The sequence below is a fragment of the Mesoplodon densirostris genome, chromosome 9 (assembly GCF_025265405.1).
Source record: "Mesoplodon densirostris isolate mMesDen1 chromosome 9, mMesDen1 primary haplotype, whole genome shotgun sequence".
Lineage (NCBI taxonomy): Eukaryota > Metazoa > Chordata > Mammalia > Artiodactyla > Ziphiidae > Mesoplodon > Mesoplodon densirostris.
Window position 1 is genome coordinate 14,802,365 of NC_082669.1, and position 22,599 is coordinate 14,824,963.

The 22,599-nt window shown below is 42.6% G+C and overlaps 1 protein-coding gene across 1 annotated transcript in view; it reads right to left on the minus strand.

Moving 5' to 3' along the window:
• Positions 1–22,599, minus strand: part of CCDC146 (coiled-coil domain containing 146) — a 113,943-nt gene that overhangs the window by 39,893 nt on the left and 51,451 nt on the right. The window contains exons 2-3 of the mRNA XM_060108576.1: positions 11,487–11,569; positions 8,414–8,623 (exon numbers count right to left, since the gene is read on the minus strand). Coding sequence (XP_059964559.1) covers positions 8,414–8,623; positions 11,487–11,569 — 293 coding nt within the window. The remainder of the gene's footprint in view (positions 1–8,413; positions 8,624–11,486; positions 11,570–22,599) is intronic.

Below are 22,599 nucleotides of genomic sequence, written 5' to 3' on the forward strand. Positions count from 1 at the left end.
CACATCAAAGCGGTTCTCTCATCATATTGTAACTGCTTGGGAGCACGAACTGCCCCCCAGACTCAAGTTCCTTCAGGTGGGCTCCGAACTTTTTATTTTATTTGCAATAAACTAGTACCTGCCTGGATTACTGCTACAGCCGCTACTGCTTTCATCAAATTATCAGATCCCACTAGCCAGTAGGTCTAAAGATGCATGCATACCAGGTTTATTTTTATGAAATTGTATTTGCAATAAAGTAAATTAACATTTGTGTAATAAGTATGCACCACGTGGAATTTAATATAGGTTAGTTGTGTGGACCACAGGCTGAAGTTGAAGTTTTTCAGAGTTTTGAACCCTTACACCTTTCCTTTTAGAGCTTGCGTATAAATTGCTATTTTACTTCCAAGCTGTTGATCCTACACCTGAGCTGTGTTGCCACCAGGGGGTGGTAGTGTGCTGCCATCTCTGGATTGTAAAGACCACCTGAGTGTCCCTGAGTTTCAAAATGGTGATGTGAAACCCTCCCACAAGATAAGACTTACAGTCTTTTCTTTAAATATAAAATGATATTTTCTTAAACAAACATAAAATGGATAATTCTTTAGGACATTTTAAATTACATTTCTATCATCCATTTTCTCTCTCTCTTTTTTTTTAAATCTTTATTGGAATGTAATTGCTTCACAATACTGTGTTAGTTTCTGTTGTACAACCAAGTGAATCAGCCATATGCATACATATATCCCCATATCCCCTCCCTCTTGAGCCTCCCTATCCCACCTCTCTAGGTCATCGCAAAGCACGGAGCTGGTCTCCCTGTGCTATGCAGCTGCTTCCCACTAGCTAACTAGTTTACATTCGGTAGTGTATATATGTCAAAGCTACTCTCACTTCACCCCAGCTTCCCCCTCCCCCGCTCTGTGTCCTCAAGTCCATTCTCTATGTCTACATATTTATTCCTGCCCTGCCACTAGGTTCATCAGTGCCATTTTTTTTAGATTCCATATATATGTGCTAGCATATGGTATTTGTTTTTCTCTTTCTGACTTACTTCACTCTGTAGGACAGACTCTAGGTCCATCCACCTCACTACAAATAACTCAATTTCGTTTCTTTTTATGGCTGAGTAATATTCCATTGTATATATGTGCCACATCTTCTTTATCGATTCATCTGTCGATGGACATTTAGGTTGGTTCCATGTCCTGGCTATTGTAAATAGTGCTGCAGTGAACATTGTGGTACATGTCTCTCTTTGAATTATAGTTTTCTCAGGGTATATGCCCAGGAGTGGGATTGCGGGGTCATATGGTAGTTCTGTTTTTAGTTTTTTAAGGAACCTCCATACTGTTCTGCATAGTGGCTGTATCAATTTACATTCCCACCAACAGAGCAGGAGGGTTCACTTTTCACCACACCCTTTCCAGCATTTATTGTTTCTAGATTTTTTGATAATGGCCATTGTGACGTGTGAGGTGATACCTCATTGTACTTTTGAGTTGCATTTCTCTAATAATTAGTGATGTTGAGCATCTTTTCATGTGCCTCTTGGCCATCTGTATGTCTTCTTTGGTGAAATGTCTATTTAGGTCTTCCACCCATTTTTTAATTGAATTGTTTGTTTTGTTGATATTGAGCTCCATGAGCTGTTTGTATATTTTGGAGATTAATCCTTTGTCTGTTGTTTCATTTGCAAATGTTTTCTCCCATTCTGAGGGATGTCTTTTCATCTTGTTTATGGTTTCCTTTGCTGTGCAAACAAAAAGTGTTTTTCCTATGTTTTCCTCTAAAATTTTATAGTGTCTGGTCTTACATTTAGGTCTTTAATCCATTTGGAGTTTATTTTTGTGTATGTGTTAGGTAGTGTTCTAATTTCATTCTTTTACATGTAGCTGTCCATTTTTCTCAGCACCACTTATTGAAGAGGTTGTCTTTTCTCCATTGTATATTCTTGCCTCCTTTGTCATAAATTAGGTGACCATATGTGTGTGGGTTTATCTCTTGGCTTTCTATCCTGTACTATTGATCTATATTTCTGTTTTTGTGTCAGGACCATACTGTCTGGATTACTGTAGCTTTGTAGTATAGTTTGAAGTCAGGAAGCCTGATTCCTCCAGCTCCGTTTTTCTTTCTCAAGATTGCTTTGGCTATTCGGGGTCTTTTGTGTTTCCATACAAATTGTAAATTTTTTTGTTCTAATTCTGTGAAGAATGCCACTGGTAGTTTGATAGGGATTGCATTGGATCTGTAGATTGCTTTGGGTAGTATAGTCATTTTCACACTATTGATTCTTCCAATCCAAAAACATAGTATATTTCTCCATCTCTGTGTCATCTTTGATTCCTTTCATCAGTGTTTTATAGTTTTCTGAGTACAAGTCTTTCACCTCCTTAGGTAGGTTTATTCCTAGGTATTTTATTATTTTTGTTGCCATAGTAAATGGGATCATTTTCTTAATTTCTCTTTCTGATTTTTTGTTGGTAGTGTATAGGAATGCCAGAGATTTCTGTGCATTATTTTTGTATCCTGAAACCTTACCAAATTCATTGATTAGTTCTAGTAGTTTTCTAGTGGCATCTTTAGGATTTTCTGTGTATAGTATCATGTCACCTGCAAACAGTGACAGTTTTACTTTTTCTTTTCCAATTTGTATTCCTTTTATTTCTTTTTCTTCTCTGATTGCTGTGGCTAGGACTTCCAAAACTATGTTGAATAAGAGTGACGAGGGGCTTCCCTGGTGGCGCAGTGGTTGAGAGTCCGCCTGCCGATGCAGGGGACATGGGTTCGTGCCCCGGTCCGGGAGGATCCCACATGCTGCGGAGTGGCTGGGCCCATGAGCCATGGCCGCTGAGCCTGTGCGTCCGGAGCCTGTGCTCTGCAACGGGAGAGGCCACAACAGTGAGAGGCCCACGTACGGCAAAAAAAAAAAAAAAGAAAGAAAAGAAAAGAGTGATGAGAGTGGACATCCTTGTCTTGTTCCTGATCTTAGTGGAAATGCTTTCAGTTTTTCACCATTGAGTATGATGTTAGCTGTGGGTTTGTCATATATGGCCTTTATTATGTTGAGGTAGTTTCCTTCTGTGTCCTTTTTCTGGAGAGTTTTTATCATAAATCAGTGTTGAATTTTGTCAAAAGCTTTGTCTGAATCTATTGAGATGATCATATGTTTTTTATTCTTCAATTTGTTAATATGGTGTATCACATTGATTGATTTGCATATATTGAAGAATCCTTACATCCCTGGGATAAATCCCACCTGATCATGGTGTGTGATCCTTTTAATATGTTTTTGGATTCTGTTTGCTAGTATTTTGTTCAGGATTTTTGCATCTGTGCTCATCAGTGATATTGGTCTATCAATTTTTTTTGTGATATCTTTTTCTGGTTTTGGTATCAGGGTGATGGTGGCTTCGTAAAATGAATTTGGGAGTGTTCCTCCCTCTGCAGTTTTTTGGAAGAGTTTGAGAAGGATTGATGTTAGCTCTTCTCTAAATGTTTGATAGAATTCACCTGTGAAGCTATCTGACTTTTTTTTTTCTTTTTTGTTAAGAAACATTGACTTTTTTCCTTTAAAAGATGTATACTTTTATTTATAGAAATACATCATTCATAATCCCACCCCCTCATACCACAATTGATCATTTTTATTTTCCTTGTATATTTTAATGAAATTATATTAAATATGTATATATGATTGAATCCATTTTTACCTAACGTGTAATTAAAATAGTTTCCCAAGTTGCAAAACAGACTTCATAATTAATAGTTTAATAGCTAGTTTCAAGGTTTTCTAGTGGGTGGATGTACCATAATAAAATAATCCTTAATATTGATATTATCTAATATATACTGAACGTACTGTATGCCAGGTTCTTCACAAACATCATTTCTAAACTGCAGATCCTTTCTAAGTGGCTATTGTTACCTTCACTGTACAAATGAAGAAACTGAGGAGTTAGGCACCTCTTTCAAATTCACCGGTCAAGGCTGAAGTGACTTTCAAACCCAGCTCTGTCTGACTCCAGGGTGCTTTTCAGTATCAAGCTCCCTCTGGAATACATTGCTATTGAAATATTCCACTATTTTTTAGAAGTTAGATTGCTTTAGATTTTTGCTTTTATAAATAATAATGTAATAAACATCTTTATGCATTGTCTGTTTTCTCCTTTTGGGTTCTCGTTTTTGCGTGGCATTACTGGGATGAAAAAAAGTTATTATACGTGTGCCTTTTTTTTTTTTTTTTTTTGCGGTACGCGGGCCCCTCACTGCTGTGGCCTCTCCCATTGCGGAGCACAGGCTCCGGACACGCAGGCTCAGCGGCCATGGCTCACGGGCCCAACCGCTCCGCGGCATGTAGGATCCTCCCAGACCGGGACACGAACCCTTGTCCCTGCATCGGCAGGCGGGCTCCCAACCACTGCGCCACCAGGGAAGCCCTATGTGTGCCTCTCGATATACATAAACCTGTAAACTTTCAAACTGACATTAAAATCTAAATCTGACATTTTCAGCTTTTCTGACTAAGGGGTGGTTCAGTGTCAGAGCTCCTCAGGATTCATTACTTTTCTACAGCAAGAGTCCAAACTGAAACCATGTCATCAAAGGATTTTGGTTTTAAGGACTTGTGGGTGAAGAGGGACTGCTGGAAGCCCTGTGTGCTGCCAAGTGCAAGAGACATCATCCACATCAGGAGTAGAACCAGCCTGAATGGCTGGAAGTTATAAGAAGGGAGATTTCTGGACCAATACAAGCAAAAGCCATCTAAGAGTCAGGCTGCCCAAAGCTGGGCTGGGCTGGGCTGGGCTGCTGTGGGAGGCTCTGAGCCCCCATCGCTGGAGGTGCTGGAGCACAGACTGAGTGGCCACTGAGAGAAGACTCAGGTGATTCTTAGAGTAGTCAGTGCTGAGGACCACTCTGTGGACCAACAGTTCTCAATCTCTGACACGAATCAGAATCACACAGGAAGTCTGTAAGCAATTCAGACATCGCCTTGAGTGGGGAGGCCCGGACAGAAAGTGGAATCGTTAGTTTTAGGGTTGGATCTGCCTTGTGAACGTGTATCTCGGGTGTTTCTCTCTCAGTTATGAGGACTATACTCTGCAAAACCTGTTCTAAGCTCGCTCTGTTCTTGGTTGGCACAGGGGGAACAGGAAAGGTTTTTTTTTTTTTTTTTTTTTTTTTTAATGTTTAGAAGGTCAAGTCTGCTCCGGCTGTGAGTTTTTCCTTACTACTAATCCTGATGCACTGTATGGCCCTCTGTCATATTCTAACTTTCTGGAATTCCAGAGACATCACTAAAATAATCCCTCTGTTCCTTTCTTACCAGATCTGTTTGTTTCTTGGTTCCGATTTTGCTGTTACTGTTGGACTAAGAATGGAAAATGACTGCTAAACCCCTGGGTGAGCACCAACAGGGAAGCAGTTATGGCAGAGGAAATAGTTACTAAGGCCACGATCACACTGTGATGGTCCTGCACACGTGCAGCACGCGTGTCCCCCTCTCCACGTCCACACCCATGACAGACAGCACTGACCGACCACGGCCCTGTTTCCCCAGCTGACGGAGACTTGTCAGAATATATCAGATTTAGCACGAGAGACACAATTGATTTGCCATCCAAATCTCAGGACTTAACTAGCAAGCACAGAAGCCCCCAAAACGTAACAAAGTGAAGGCAAGGAAAACCTTGAAAAGAATACTAAAAAGTCTTTTCAGGGAAAGTTTTTGGAAAGATAATGAATGACTTCTACTTTGTTTCTAAAATAAGTTCTCAACAGTATTTATTTAATCACTTCATTACTTGTTTGTAATGTATTTACTTAATTTATTTAAGTAGGTTACATATTCTTTCCTGAACTGCATATTTATCAAGAGATCATCTATGAATATGAATCCAAAACCAGGAACTGTTGTAACAGATTTAATTTTTAACCAGTCGTGTAATTATGCTCACCATTAGCATTTAATAGGAGTTTATATTATGTGAAAACATAAGAAAATCAACCAAATTCTAGAGGAATATCTTTTCTCTAGCATATGTGAACAGTATATTGTTCTTAGTAGCTGCCAGTGAGTCAGAAGTTCCTAAAGATGCTGGGGTGGAGGAGTGCTAGTTATTTGGTCTTCTGTTATTCAGGCTCTGAATAAAATGAGATTTTGTTGTGATGATTTGAAAAATATCATCTGAATACTTGGATGAATAGTTTTGTTTTGTTTTTTTTCCCTTCCTCTCCCTGGCTTAGTTTCTTTATTTTTATGTGGGGATGGAAATATCTACTTTTTTCCTGGGGAGGGAGTGTTGAGTGAATTTGTTTCCGTACCATGTAATGTTACCTATGTTAAGCCAATGAAGTATACAGCCTATAATTCTTTCCTGGTATTTCTTTTGGTATCACCATTATTTTTATGAAAATAAGTTTGTTAATTCTTGAGCTGCTAGCGTTTGAGAATGCAAGGGAGTTTGCTTAAGCTACAGTATTACATGATAACAAATGCAAAAAGAATACACACTGAACATTTCTGCAAACGTTAATTTTGAATGTCCTTGTGTACTGTAGGTCACTATGTACAGTTCTCCACCTCCAGCCGCATCCCAAGCAACTCAATGAACAATTTGCCTGTCTGTACCTAAAAGGCAAGAGTTCTGGTCTTTTTCTTTTTTTCCTTCTCCCCTTGGCAGGAATACTTGGAAATTTTAAACAATTTAAATATCAACTGACTTGTGGTCCCTCTTACCCTTTTGTGGAAATGCCAAGCATTCATATTTTCAATACTAATGAACAGCCACCAATTGTTTTAATTTCATTATTTTCTCAACTGAAAGAGTGCTTACAGAGCACAGAAATAGTTAGGCTTTCTTTTTACAGATCTCACTGGTGAGCCTGAAACAAGTTTAGACTGAAAGACAAAGAAGAACTCAGATTTCTTTCCCCCTGAATATAATTCTCCTGATTAAGCTAGTCTTCTTCATCCCCCAGTTGAAATAATAGGCCCCAAAGAGAGGATTCAAAACCAGGGTGGGCAGAGTCCTCCAGAGGTCCCTGAAGTCATTCGCTTATCTCTTGGCAGGACTGAGTTACATTCACTCTGAGGCAACTCTGCCTACTCTTAAAAATAGCCAGAGAGGGCTTCCCTGGTGGCACAGTGGTTGAGAGTCCGCCTGCCGATGCAGGGGACACGGGTTCGTGCCCCGATCCGGGAGGATCCCACATGCCGCGGAGCTGCTGGGCCCGTGAGCCATGGCCGCTGGGCCTGCGCGTCCGGAGCCTGTGCTCCGCAACGGGAGAGGCCACAACAGTGAGAGGCCCGTGTACCGCAAAAAAAAAAAAAAAAAAAAAAAAAAGCCAGAGAAAGTTCTGTCACCTTAAATGGTAACAAATTCTAGGAGAGATGGTTTGGCTTTCTCTCCGGTACCCAGGCACAGCACATAGCACAAAACCTTGATTGCAGTTGTTTTGAAATTCAATCTAAATAGTGTGATTTGCTGAACAAACTCTTTCACTGACTTGCTATTCACAGGAGGAATGTTAGAGGAGATTTTAGCAATAACATTTATCCCTACTAGCAATACATTTCTGCTTTAGTTCACTGAATGACATCTTCCAGATCTGGATAAGTGAATGTGTCTTCCAAAAGGGTATCACTTTCTTCCTTGATCCTAAGGAATAGTCTGGTAATAGGAGAGTAGGGTTGACTATGTGGTCCCCATTCCTATATTAGAAGAATCAAGTGAAACAGATGTGACCATTCACATACGGCTTGTTTGGCAAGTGCTTTTGGGGTACTGGCCATGCAGACATCTGATATCACAAAGGGATAAGGGGCCACCACCAGGGCTGGAAAGGCGGAGAGTGTGTGCCAAGTCCTGGTTCTATGGAGTGTGTTCTGTGGTTGCAGCTCCTCATGGGTATGGCTTTCCTGACATACAGAAACCACTACAGGGATCTCCTCTTCCTGAGAGCGTCTCCCTGTTACCTGAGCTTTTTTTTTTTTTTTTTTTTTTTTCTTTTTGTGGTATGCGGGCCTCTTACTGTTGTGGCCTCTCCCGTTGCGGAGCACAGGCTCCGGACGCGCAGGCCCAGCGGCCATGGCTCACGGGCCCAGCCGCTCCGCGGCATGTGGGATCCTCCCAGACCGGGGCACGAACCCGTATCCCCTGCATCGGCAGGCGGACTCTTAACCACTGCGCCACCAGGGAGGCCCTACCTGAGCTTTTTACTGCAAGTCGCGTAACCTTCTTTTTCAGGGACTGCCTGTTCTAGGGAATCAAGGAAAGAGCTAGGCTTGTAGTCCTCTTAACACGGGTCTCTCATACTCACTGTACCTAAAATTCCTTCTTCAGTTAGTCTAATTTTTCTCATTTCGTTTATGTGGAAACAGCTCTGCTTGAATCTGTCCTCAGCGAGCTTGAGAGAATCAGGTACTTACCTCTTCAACCTGTACTGATTGTGGAATTCTCTTTCCGTCACTGCATGGTATTCATTTTGATACTTGAGAAGTTGTTCTCTCATTTTGGAGACCTCGGTGGGGAATGCCTGTGGAAAATTGTCAGCCTGCTTCAGGTGAAACTCCTGCTGTTGTATTTGCTCAGTGAAATGTTTGGCATCCTGTAGCAGTTGGACCTCTGACTCTTGCATGCTGGGTCCCATAAAAACAGAGATTTGCATAATGAGAAGTGCACACCTTCAATACCTTTAGTAACTCCTGTGGGGAGGGTTCTAGCGAGTAGTGGAGGGAGTGTGTCCACACGGCTGCCCCTGTGCCTTCCATTCCTGGGTTCGATTCAATTCAGTGGCATTTTTGTGCCAAGTCTTGCACTAGGTACTGGAGGCAAATGGAGCTCACAGTCTAGCAGAGGGGAGCAGACGTGGACATAGGCAGAGGGAATACCAGCTGATAAGTGCTACCACGAATGTCTTGATCAAGATGGTGGGAGATGACAGAGAAAGGCTTAGTTGGATGGGAATGGGACGTTTGCACTTGACATTAAAGCATGATCATGACCTTCCAAGGGTGGGAAGAAGAAGAATGAAAAGACTGGGTCCTCCCTCCAGCTGCCCCAGCAACCCTGGCTTTCTCGAATTCTTGGACTCTCATGACCTGATTGAAGGAAAACCTTTGCTTCCTTAGTGATAAGAAAAGACAGTAAGTTTTCTAATGACACTTTGCTAGGAAACTAGGAAGAAAAATTCTCCTGTAAAATTATGGACTTAAATTAATTTACAGATTTCTGATCCTAACATCAGTGCCTGGCTACAGCTGGACGTGAATGTCACAGCAGAGGGCGATTCCTACAACTCCAGTTATACTCTGTGTCTTTGGCTTTATCTTGGGAAAAGGGTTAAGCATCTGGCTAGAGGCAGAACTGAATGAACATAGAAACTGGACTGAATGGAATCTCCAGTAATCTTCTAGAAATCACTCACCTATGCTGCATCATACGCTAACATCAGCTCCAGCCTTACCGGCAGACTGGATTTATCTTTCTCAGAAACCCAGCTTCCTCACATTTGCCACCTCTCCTGTACGGAAGCAAGACCCTGCCGGTTCCTGTTTTAAAGGCAGCTCTCTCTTTGTGTGTGTGTGTGCTCCCCATCAACTTTCCTCACCGGGAGAAATCTTCAGGTTTCTGCTCATTTGCAGAGATGCCCAATAACTTAATCAAGCCTGTCTCAACTGAAGTTACCAGCTCCACCCATTTTCTCAGGCTTCAATATGTCATTTGCTCAATAGCAGAACATTTATTGGGACATCATATGTTCCAGGCGCTATGTTAGGTACCAAATAGCAACAACAGCTACAAAGATAAGAGATGCAATTTCCGTGAATGAAAGCTGGAGTTATTTCTTACAGTTCAGTTTCCTTGTATATACTTTGTAAATCTGGAGTTACCTGATGTCCTTAACATGAGTCTTCAACTATGGAATTGTAAGGTATTGGCTTGGGCCATAGTGCCTGTTTTCCCTCAGAAAGTGGGTGAACAAGGTGGTTAGGGTTCCAGCCAGAAGACAAGTGGTAACTTACACACATGGACTTGAAATATAGCATCAGCAGAAGAGAATTTAACAACTCTTATAATGTGGTTTCTATGGAAGACTCATTCAATTTCAGTCCAGCATTTCCAGCCTATATCTGTCCTGCTACGGCCCCAGCAGCAAGAGTAAAGAGTCTATATCTTCATGCCTCTCCCACCCACCAGGCAGTGGGGTGGGAGAGAGTGGTGGGTGTTGGTTGTAATCACAAAAGAGGGAATTAAGGGGTCAGGAGGGGCTAAAATGTGGTAGCAGAAGGGAAGTAATGGTTTTGCAACACAACCTAGAAAGAGAAAGAAAGAACGCCATCGCCTTGGTCCTGCATGGCTCTCTGACACTGGAGGTTGGTTAGGAACGGAGATGGAGCTGGGTACGTATGGGGTGGAGTCAAAGTGAAGGGAACATAGGGATGCAGTTCTGATCTTCTCCTTCACTCCTCCTCAGGCTCCCATCCTCAGAGGAGCCAAATGCATGGGCAGTAAAAGAAGTAGGAGTAATGGTTGGAGATCGGGGGAGAGGACGGCTGGGGAATCACAGGACGGAGTTTCTATTCACTGTGTCTCTCCTTGGATTTTAATGAAGATGTCATGCAAAGCTATGAGGCAGAAGGTGGAGAAAAGGAAGAGGCTTGGGAGTGGCAGTGGAACAGGATTTCCCCTTCTTTCTCACTCTCCTTCCCCCTTGATTCCCAGTGGCTGATGGCAGATGCTTAGGAAACCTTGTTGAATTATCCCGTTGAAGCCTAGTCTTCTGACCTCTGCTGATTAGGACTGGGCTAAGGCGAGTAGCCAGGGATAGGAGGAACAGGTGAGAAGTAAAGACAGAAATCTCAGCAGAGGTAGGCTGGGCTTGTCATAGAACCTACACCTCTGAGTGATGCAGAAAGGTGGGGAGGAGAGAATCTTACAGGAGTGTCCTGTAGCAGATAATGCCAGTTCCTCACCAAAGTCCCCTTGGCACACTCTAGGGGTCACCTGTAGCTTCGATGGACAGTTATCATGTATAGCAACAGCATCTGTATGCCTCTGCCTGAGAGCTTTCTCTGGCCAGTGGAACTTGCTTGACTTCTCACAGGGTAAGCTAGGAGTGCCAGGAGCTCCCCGACCTAGAAGCAACCTTTGATCGACGAAGGATGGAAATTAGTGAACAAATACGCCAGCGTCCTCCCCCTTCAGTGGGAGAGCTCTGAGGCGTGTTCTACAGTCACTCAGAGAGTCCTCAGTGAGACCGAGCCCCAGTTGCCTGCAATGTTAACCTGAAGATTAACACACCCCCAGCTGGATAGCTCCCTTCCCCGTCTCACTTCCCCACTCTCTCACGATAATTTCTGGTATCACTTCTTAAAACGCTTGAACTCAAATCTTTGTCTCAGAGTCTGCTTTTGGGAAAATGAAAAATAAGACAGGTCCCACTACAAGTAAGAAGTAGAGATGTGAGTAAAGGTGTCTTCACGTCGATAAAGAGCCTACCTTATCACGGTGTCATGCAGCAAGGTGTACTTGGCTTTTAACTCTGCCATCCTGGTTCCAGGAAGTTTCCCCATGGCATGTAACTAGCAAAGAGAGCACAGGAACACAAGACCACTATTAGCCATCACCCCCTTTATGCTTTAAGCAGAGATAAAATGGATATATGGATGTACCATAAAATCTTTCAGTTAAACATTAGGAAACATATGAGGCAATAGGCGTATTAGAAAGATGGTAGGTGTTCAGAGAAAATGGTTCTAGTCCTGTTCTGCTCTGAGTTCTCGGGCAAGTTCTTTTACCTCTGAGTTCTTTTACCTCTCTAGATGAAGACTGTGATTGCTTCATCTGTAAATCGAAGGAAGGAATTGAGTTAAATTCTTTCAATTCTAAAACAACCCTATTTCTAAGTTTGGCAAACAACCTACAGAGTATAGATGACTAGGATGGCTATTTGTAAGTTGAGAGAACTAATGATTACTGAGCATCTTGTATGAGCAACTGTTGTACATCAGTTATTTTATTCCTGAAAATGTTTTGTGAACAGGAATTATCTCCATTTCAAACTAAAGTTTAGAAAGGTTAACTAATTTGTTTAAAGTTATAGAGCTAGTTAAAGGGAGAGTCAGGATTTAAACCCAAGTGGTCCAGCTCCAAAAATCCATGATCATTCCTCTGTACCACGATGCCTCTGCCTCTACTGTCAAAGAAACATGAAAATGTATCTGGTACACAAAGTGATTTTATTTATTCCTTTTTCATTTCTGGCAATAGAACTTTTGATTTACTCTCTGAGTTAGGTGATAAGTAGCCAACAGAGATCATAACACCACATCAAACACTAACGCGTTACCATATGCAATGAGCATTTGCATTAGGTTGGACTTGACTGCTGGTGACATGGCATCAAAAAATAGAACTAAAGATAAGATTTGGGTTTTTCAATGCCCTGTTGTTCTGAGCTCAAGATATTTCTTGAGTCCATCCACTTTCCTCTCCCTTCCCTATCCCGCTAGTCTCGGTCACACCATCTCTCAGCCGGACTACAGCGAAACTCCAACTGCTCCCTTCCCCATCTGTGTTTCCACTCAGGGGCCCCTATCCATCTACTTTCCATGGAGGTCATTTTAAAAAATCAAACATGCTCTTGTTACGCTTGGTGCTCAAAACTTTTCAAGTGGAATAGAATTCAAGACCCTCGGTACAACCCCTGAGGTCCCGTCTGACACTGCTTGCCTCCCATCAGCCCCTGTTCACAGCACCGTCTTCCAGCTCCTAGTGCTCCAGCCACGCCGGCCGCCTTCTGTTTCCATAAACGCAGGAACCTCTTTCCTTCCCCAGGCCTCTGCATTGGCCATTCCTCATTCCCACCCTCCTTCACTACAACTCTTTCTTCATACCTCAGCTTCAATATCCATAAAAAGGCCTTGAAAAGATTAAAAGTCCATAAAGAGGCCTTCTCTGAAGTCTCTATCTAAGATGGATACCCAAATACACCGCACCCCCCAGACAACTCTGTACTTCATAATGTAACACATTACCAGCTGTAATAGTACATTTATTTATTATGATCAAAAGAATGTTATTCCTCAGCTAGTATAAAGCCGCATGAGGAAAGGGCCTGGGTTATCCTGTTCTTCACTGTATCCTCAGCCAGTAGAACCCCAGGCGGTGTAGGTATTTGGCACAGACGTGCTGAGTGAGCAAATGAATGAATGGGACCGAGAACATGCAAATGCCTGAGTCTCCATAGTGGGGTTTCATGGTTTCTCTACCAAATCAGGGTAGGAAAACATCGTTAAATGCACTATGCAACCATCTCTTTGTGAAAGTATCTGGGATCTTTCACGAGGGCCCTACAAGCTGGTGCCAGGCCTGGGTTCCAGTCCCCACAACCCTCTTTTTTATGTATGAGTGAAATATGGGGAACAGGATTTTTAAAACCTTTGAGGAGGTTCCATTTCCCACTATATAATTTATGTCTAACTTCTTGTTTTTAACTTAATTTAATTTAGTTTGTTATTTTTTTTTGGCTGCGTTGGGTGTTCGTTGCTGCGTGTGGGCTTTCTCTAGTTGTGGCGAGCGGGGGCTACTCTTTGTTGTGGTGCATGGGCTTCTCATTGCGGTGGCTTCTCTTGTTGCGGAGCACGGGCTCTAGGCGCACGGGCCTCAGTAGTCATGGCTCACGGGCTCTAGAGCGCAGGCTTAGTTGTTGTGGCGCACGCGCTTAGTTGCTCCGCGGCATGTGGGATTTTCCTGGACCAGGGCTCGAACCCGTGTCCCCTGCATTGGCAGGTGGATTCTTAACCACTGCGCCACCAGGGAACCCCCCATGTGTAACTTCTTAAGTGTTGAGTTGCTGTTGGTGGGTTGACCTAATGTTAGAGTTTATAGATATTTAATTAAACACATTTATTTTGGTTCTGCAGTTTTCTTTCTGGATTTTTGAGCCAATACGTAATTTATTTTGTCACAAACATTGTCATTGGCTCCCAAAAAGGGTGTAGGACATAGGCACTGTACCTTTAAAGTCTAACTGGTTAAAAAAAAAAAAGCTTTGCATATGGGCACTCTTAAAGGAGAAAAGTAACTGGGAAAAGGTTATGTGTGTGAGTGTGGGCTTATATGAGTATGTGTGTACTATGAAAGCCACATGGGAGCCAGCCTTGTAACTAGCCAACAAACTAGCCTAGTAAGATAGCCACTGGAGGTAAGCCACTGGGTAAGGTAATTATGGAATCACATGTTTAGAAACACATATAGTATTTTGTTTTAAGGCTGAAGAGACCATTACCTTCCACCAACTGTCCTGCACAATGGAAACAAGTGAATTGACATAGGGCCTCCCTACAGTAGCCCACAGTTCAAGGAGAGAGACACAAAAGAAATTACGGAATGCTTAAAACTACACTCAGTAGTTTCATTATTCATAAAAAAGTATATTTGGTATTTTGCAATTATTTTCTTTATATTGTAAGTTAAAGCAAGTAAGTAAAATTATAAATTATAGACCCTTTCCAGGGGGTGGAACTTCCAGAATGGTAGTGTGAAGAGCTTGATGAATCCTCTCTCTCAAAGAAACATTAATTAAACTGGTCAGAATTATCTAAGACAACCATTTATGGTGTCTGGAAATTGACCTAAGGGTGTGCAAGAAATTGAGAGGCATTTATTTAACAAAATCTGCTGAAACTCAGTAAGAAGAGTGGGAGACTGTGGCATCTGCACCATGAGCTGCATCCGTCACCCTTAGCTCCCAGTTGTGTAAGAACTATTCCGGGCAGGGTTGGCGGCCAGTGAAGAGCCCACTGCCCCCAACTTCCTGTTCCTGAAGATGCATTTAGGCGGGTGGGGCAGCCCCAGAAAACTGCTGCACTCCACCTCCCCTCCTGCCCAGCTCCGTTTGTGAAAGAGCTTCACCCGGGGGGCGGCTGCAGCCGTTCATTGTGCCCACTCCCCACTCCCCAAGCTCCTGCTTTCCCAGGAGTCTCTGGGCAGGTGTGGCAACCTGGGAAGATCAGAGTCCCCTAGCACCCCAGCTTCTGCTGATCAAGTCCTGCCTGAGAATGAATGCTCACTTTATTTGGAACAGTGTAGACTATTCATGCCCCAGAGCATTCTCAAAAACAATAGGGCTTCCCTGGTGGCACACTGGTTGAGAGTCCGCCTGCCGATGCAGGGGACACGGGTTCGTGCCCCGGTCTGGGAAGATCCCACATGCTGCGGAGCGGCTGGGCCCGTGAGCCATGGCCGCTGAGCCTGCGCGTCCGGAGCCTGTGCTCCGCAACGGAAGAGGCCACAACAGTGAGAGACCGCGTACTGCAAAACAAACAAACAAACGAAAAAAAACAATAGCTATCACAGGCATGAACAGTAAGAGGAGGCTCATAGCTTGGTGATACCGGTGGAGGCAGATCAGCAGAAGTTTAACAGAGAAATCGTGGCCAGAGACAGTCAAAGAGGACCCTGCTAATACCACAATCAGTACTGGTGGTCCAGAGGCTGTGGAAAAGCTCAAGGCTGTGACCTCTCAGGAGTGACCAGAGAGGGTACTTCCAAGCTATCAGTCGCTGAGCTAAAGGTGGGGCAGATATGTAAACGCCCTGAACCTTTAAAGTGGTCCCCAAGCCATATACAGACTCAGTGGAAAAGGATGAAACCTTTACTGGCTCAGGAGGCTTAAATACAATCTCTGGCTAATCAATGACTGATCAAGCTATGGAGCACGGCACCCAAGAAGCCAAACTTAATAAAAACAAGGAAAGATTACACAGAGACAACAGAGGCTGCACATATGGAGGATACACTTCAGAATTAGTTCAGCCAAGTCACTAAACAAATAAACGTTTGAACAACAATAACAAAGACAAAACAGCAACAAGAAGAAGCCTGGAGAGGATCAGAGTCAGAAGTTGCTCCAGTGTTATCCAAAATGTCCAATTTTCAACAAAAAATCATGAGACGTGCAAGGAAAAAAGGTTGGAAACTGCTTTGGGCGTGTAGACGTTGGACTTAACAAAGACTCCAAAGCAGGTATTATAAATATGTTGAAAGAATGAAAGGAAACCACATTTAAAGAATTAGAAGTGATTATGATGACAATTCATCAAATAGAGACTATCCATAAAGTACTGATCTTGGATAAGAACTAAGATTTTTAAAATGATGTCTTTTGGGTAGTAAGAATGTATGGTTTTTATATTTTTATTTTTGCTTATCTGTATTTCCTAATTTTCTCCAATGCATACATAGTACTTTTAATAATACAAGGCTGTTAAAATATGCTTGAAAACTATTGCTGTAAGCAGTAGGAATTCAGAGCAGAATTTCCAACTGTAGAGTGCTGCGATCAGATCCTAGTGGCAGATAAAGCCAAATTCTAGCTCAGACTTGTTGAAAACTCAGCTGTATTTTCCCTAACTTGAGTCTCATCTGAAACAGCCGTAGTTCCAAGCCTGATGGCAGGTGGGCCAAGGATGCCCGTTGGCAGGTTTTATGACCACAGGAAAAGCAGGAAGGTGGAGAGATTTCCTTTTCTATTCGCTATTTCCATCACTCTAACAGCCACATTGCCTTTGGTACCCCAGAATCTGGAAGAAAGCTGACAGGGCAAAACATCTGATATGCCTTTGTAGTTTTTACATAACTTGGAAAAGGTTAAGTCATAGATGTTGGGAAAGAGGACTGATAAGCTATCTTCATTTGGTCTACTCTACTAAAAACAAATCTCTTACAAAGGAAAAGATTCAATTCTAGTAGATGAAATGCTTTGCTCATAAACATAAACGTGGAAAAGATAGTTGCATTTTCACACTGCCTGATACAACCGGGTACAGAAGCCAAGTTTGTCACGTTTTAAAAATGCAGAATCTAAGAAATAGAGCATAAAGCCCGAGCTTAAGTTGTCAAAGAGTATACATAACAAAAGGTTAGATATAATGTCATAAGTTCATAAATGTGATTTCACAATAGATACTTGTATTACTGAATTGCCTTGTTCATAATTGAGAATGGAAGGAAACATTTACTCTAGAGCTCAAAGTTTAACAGGAGTTCATGATTCATAGATGACATGTAATAATATGGAAAAATTTTTGAAAATTGAAATCTTAGGACATTCCAAGGAAAGTAATAGCTCAGTAAGAGCTTTTACCAAGTGAACTTATCTGGAAGGGGGTCAGCATGAGGAAACAATTAGGTGTTTGTGTGGGTGTTTGCAGGGCAACCAAGGTGACCATTGTTATTAGCCTATTCTATTCCTGTTGCCTCTTTGACATTACCTACTGGTGGTCTCATCCTGAGAAATAGCTGCCATGCTGTGGGAGGTAGGCAAGTCCTTACCATCCTTATCTCCCTCTCACCCTCTCCCTTTCACGGCTAGAAATAAACAACATAGCCATTTGGCGTTGCTCAAATGCAATTGAACTCTCAACAATGATTCACCACTCTTTTTGTTTGACTGTTCCCCTTAGTTGTTATATCAAGTTTTAGCTTTTCTGTACACCTAACTCATTCACCAAACAAAATTAGGCCACCTAAACTCATCAACAAATCCATTTATCTTACACCTACACCCACTCTTAACTTCTTTCCCCAAATCTCAAAACTGAAATCTTCCTTTCCTCCTGTCAAGTCCAACCCATCCACCTGTGCTCTCAAACATATACTCTCCTACTTCTTCCCAGGCATCAGTTATACCTTCTCTCCTTTATAACCTCTACTTGTCCTACTTTGCTGGCTCAACACATAGAAGTCAAGTACGTTACAAGTGGACTTTGGTTTGAATTCCAGCTCTGCTACTTTTTTAACTCTGTAATTAAGAGTAATGTTTAATCAATCTTTACCTCAGGCTTCTTCAGTTATAAAAGAGAGACAAAAATAGCCCCCATTACATAAGACTCTAGTGAAGACCAAATGAATCAATATATGTAAGGTATTGAGTATAGTATCTAGTACACAAATAAGGGCTTAATCAATGTTAGTTATTATTATTATCATTAACATTATCCTCAACCTGTAAATTTGCTCAAGTCTATCTCATTAAAAACAAACAAACAAAACAAAACACCCCTTTGACGCTATGCTCCCACGTAATTACCCCTTTCTTTCTCTCCTTCTCTTTCATTTCAGTTTTTCTCAAAAGAGTTGTCTCTGCCCTTTATCTCCACTCCCTTACCTTCCAGTCACTCACCAATCCATAGTGACCAGGCTCCCGCTCCATCACTAACTAGACTGGTGAACTGACAGGTGACTTCCTCATTTCTCTGGCTGATTTTGATATTTTTCTCATGATCACAGTTTTTCAATAATTTGTTTAGGATATGTCCTGGTGTGGTTTTCTTTGGCTTGAGATTTGTTCAAAGTTTTCCATTTGTGGGTTTATAGTTTTCCTCAAATTTGGAAAAATTTCAAGTGTTATTTCTTCAAATATTTTTTTTCTGTCCCCTTCTCTACTTCTTCTGTGACTCTAATTAATCATTTGTTTGGCCACTTGATGTCCACAGATCACTGATGTTCTGTTCATTTTTATCTTCCAGTCTTTTTTCTTTGTTTCATTTTGGATAGTTTCTCTTGCTATATCTTAAAGCTCGCTAATCTCTTTATCTTTAGTCTCTAATCTGCTCTTAATCTCATGTGGTGAACTTTTCATCTCAAATGTTGTATTATTCATCTTTAGAAGTTTGATTTGGCTCTTTTTATAACTTCCAGTTCTCTCATTATGCTCATGTTTTCCTCTACCTTTCCCCCTACATTCAAAATATATATAATAGCTGTTTTAATGTCCTTGTCTACTAGTTCTATTTTTGTGTCTACTCCATTGATTGATTCTTCTCATTATAGGTCATATTTTCCTGCTTCTTTGCATGCCTACTAATTTTTTTTTTTTTTTTTTTTTTGTGGTATGCGGGCCTCTCACTGATGTGGCCTCCCCCATTGCGGAGCACAGGCTCCGGACGCGCAGGCCCAGCGGCCATGGCTCACGGGCCCAGCCGCTCCGCGGCATATGGGATCCTCCCAGACCGGGGCACGAACCCGTATCCCCTGCATCGGCAGGCGGACTCTCAACCACTTGCGCCACCAGGGAGGCCCCGCCTACTAATTTTTGATTGGATGCCAGACACTGTGATTTTTACACTATTGTGAAATGGATTTTTCTTTCTTTTTGGGGGAGGAGTATTCCTTTAAATACTTGGGGGCTTTGTGAGTCACAGTTAAGTTTCTCGGAAACAGTTTGATCCTTTCAAGCCTTGCTTTTAAACTTTGTTAAGGAAGTCCAGAATAATCCTTTTTCTGGCTAATTTGGTCCCACTACTGAGTCAGTACCCTTCTGCTGGGTCAGCAGGTCTTCTTAACCTCCTAACAGGAACTCTTCATGGCTCTGCATGAACTCCAAGTATTGTTCCACTCCCTCCTCTCTGGGAGTTCTTTCCCAGCCTCAGTAGTGTCCTCACACGCATGCACTGATCAGTATCCCTCGGCAGATTTCTGGAGCGCTCTCTCTCTCTCTCTCTTTGAAAGTCTTCCGTTGCCTCACCTGTAGATTTTAGCCAACTTGGCCTCCCTGAACCCCAAACTCTGTCTCCTCAAATCAGCAAGACCACCTGGCTCTGTTTGGAATCCCCTCCCTATGCTATCATTTGGAAACACTCTCTAAGTAGTAAAACGGGGCAATTGTAGTTCTCAACTCTTTTATTTGCCTGTTCCTAGGGATCACTGTCCTGTGCTGTTGTCCAAAGTCTGAAAACCATTGTTTCACCTGATTTGGTCCATGTTTTAGTTGTTTCAGGTAGGAGAGTAAATCTAGTTTATGTTATTCCATCTTGATTAGAAGTGGAGCCCCAGTGTCCTCTTAATTATTAAATTCAAACATTTCTCTGTCCTTATCATACTTGATAATTTTAGGACATGTATTACTATTGACTTATTACAGTTCATTGTTCCTTGAACTCTCTCCTCCTCTGGTTCCTGTGACATAGGGTCTCAGGGTTCTCTCCTTACTCTTCTGTTTTCTTCTCTGGTCCTCCTTTAAAAGTTGGTGTTGCCCATGATTTTGTCATTACCTTTTTTCTTTTTAAAAATTATTCACTGTCCCTCGTCTGAACTACCTCCTACTCACAGTCTGAACCTACCTACATGCTGATGACTCCTGAACAGAGGGGCCTACAGGCTACCGTTATTGGACAAGCTAGGACTTTATTTGGGCAAGGGCCATTCAAGACTATGGGAATTAGGGTTAGAGAACAATAAACATCTTCATCTAACACCTGGAACACATGAAATGGTTTACCTAAATGATACAATATCAATGTTCATGTATTGTGACCATTTTTTTGGAGAGAAATTTGATATTATGGGGCATTTCATCCATAGATTCGGTTGGACTAGATATTATCAGATAGTTTCTTAGAATAAACAGAATCTACACACAAGTCTTCATCACTTCTTATTGAGAAAGTGGCAGTAGATAACTAAGCACTTTCCTTACTTCAAGTTGTGTCCCCCCGAATCTGTCCTTCACGCTGCCAGCAGAGTGCTTTATCTAAAACACAATTTTCACCTTGCTTAAAACCCTTCAGAGGATCCTATCACCTTCAGGATTAAGTCTTGGTCCCTTTACATGGTTTACAAGGGCCTTCGTTATCTGGCAGTTGCCACCCTCTCCAAACCTGTCTCCTCTCTTTCTCAACCTATTGTAACCATTTCAGTTCTAGACCACCTAGGCAGAATGATTCCCCCACCCCTAGATGTCCACGTTCTAATCCCTATCCTGTGTAGATTTGTTACATTATTTGGCAAAAGGGACTTTGCAGATATAGGCTTTAAGATGAGATTATTGTGGATTATCTGGCTGGGTGCAGTCCTTTAAAGCAGAGAATCTTTCTTAGCTGAGTCAGAGATATGAAATGGAAGAAGAAGGAAAGATTGGAAGTGTGAGAAGGACCTGACCTGCCAGAGGAAGGGAATCTCAAGACAAGAAATAAGGGCAACCTTTAGAAGCTGGAACAGGAGAAGAACCAGATGCTCCTCTAAAGCCCCCAGAAAAGAATGCAGTCCTGTCAACACCTTGATTTTAGCCCACTGAGACTCATATTGGACGTCTCACCTACAGAATTATAATATAATAAATTTGTGTTTAAGCCACCAAGTTTGCGGTAATTTGCTGTGAGAGCGATAGAAAACTAACACAGTTCCATACCATGTCTTTGCACGTTATATTGCCCTAGCTTCAATTTCTCTCTCCTGTCCACTTGGAGAATTCTCATTCTTCCTTAAAACATCTCAGTGGTCCGCATCTGTGGCTGCCTGACATCTCCAGGGAGAATTAATTCTTTCTCTCCATTGCTTCTGTATTTTTAGATGCACCTGTTACTGTACACATCGTACACTATTATCTCTATGATCATATTACACTAATATGTCTCCTCCATTGGGCTGTGTAGTCCTTGGTGATAGGAATCCTACTGTATTCATCTCTGAGTCCCAGCCCGTAGCTTGGTATCTTCCAGGTACTCGGCAATGTTCCTTAAACCGTGTTGACTTAAACTTATCTTAAAACCAGTAATGTAGCTGGAAGCACTCTTGTTCATTCACTCACCTCCATTCCAACTGACCCGTCAGAGAAGGCAGGTGTAAGAGGAGGAGGAGAACAAGGTAACCTGGCCTGAACCCAAGACTTGAAAGAGCAGAGAATGTGCCGAACAAAACTGCCTGCCTCCTCCCACAGCTCCCCTCTCTCTTCTGTGTGGCTGGCCAGGCTCACAGGATGAGCAGGGAGATCTGGGCCGCTTTCCCACAGCTGTCCTGTTCCTCCTTTGGTGGCCGACCACAGGAATGCGAGGGGAGGCTACAAGTGGCAAACAGGGCCTCCCAGAGTTAAGGCCGCAAATGCAGTGGACACGGTGGGTGAGTAATGCAGGTGGCTTAGCTCTGTGTAGGACTTCCAAATTAAGTGACAGTAATTTTAAGATAACATGTACAGCCAAATAACTAAAAAGCATGGCTGAGCACACGCATGCTAATGAGTGGCATTCCTTTCAAGCACTCCCATTGGTCCCAGTGAAACGGTGATTGCTTGGAATGTTAACGATCATGTATCCTTTGTTTAAATGATTTCCCCCTACTTCCAAAGATCGTGGGAAAAGATGATGGCAGGTTGGAGTGGCTGTGAGCCCAGGAGGCGGGAGGCGAGCCAGATTCAAACCCAGAGGCCTCTCTCTGAACTTCAGAGGGTGAGCTGATAGGTGAGAGTACAGAAGCTAACGGGGCCAGAGTCCTGAGGCGCATTTACACGAGGGCCAGAACATAACAGGGGCAGGAAACAGGGTCAGGCTAAAACCACGAATGACTGAAGTCACAAAAACAGGAACCAGGAGAGTAGGGGTGCGGGCAGGAGGGGCGTGGGCCCCAGAAGGAACTGTGTTGCCTGCTGACTCTGACCAATCAGCTTTCAGTCCTTCACATGCAGCGTTCCCGCCTCTAGGGCACCTCTGCAGACCTTGAGTGGGTTTAGGCAGGCAGAGATCCAGAAGGGAGCCGGGACATTGGAGAAGAGAGCATCTCTCACACGAGGGTCACAAATGTAAAAAGATGGTCAACTGCTCATCTCACTATGCAG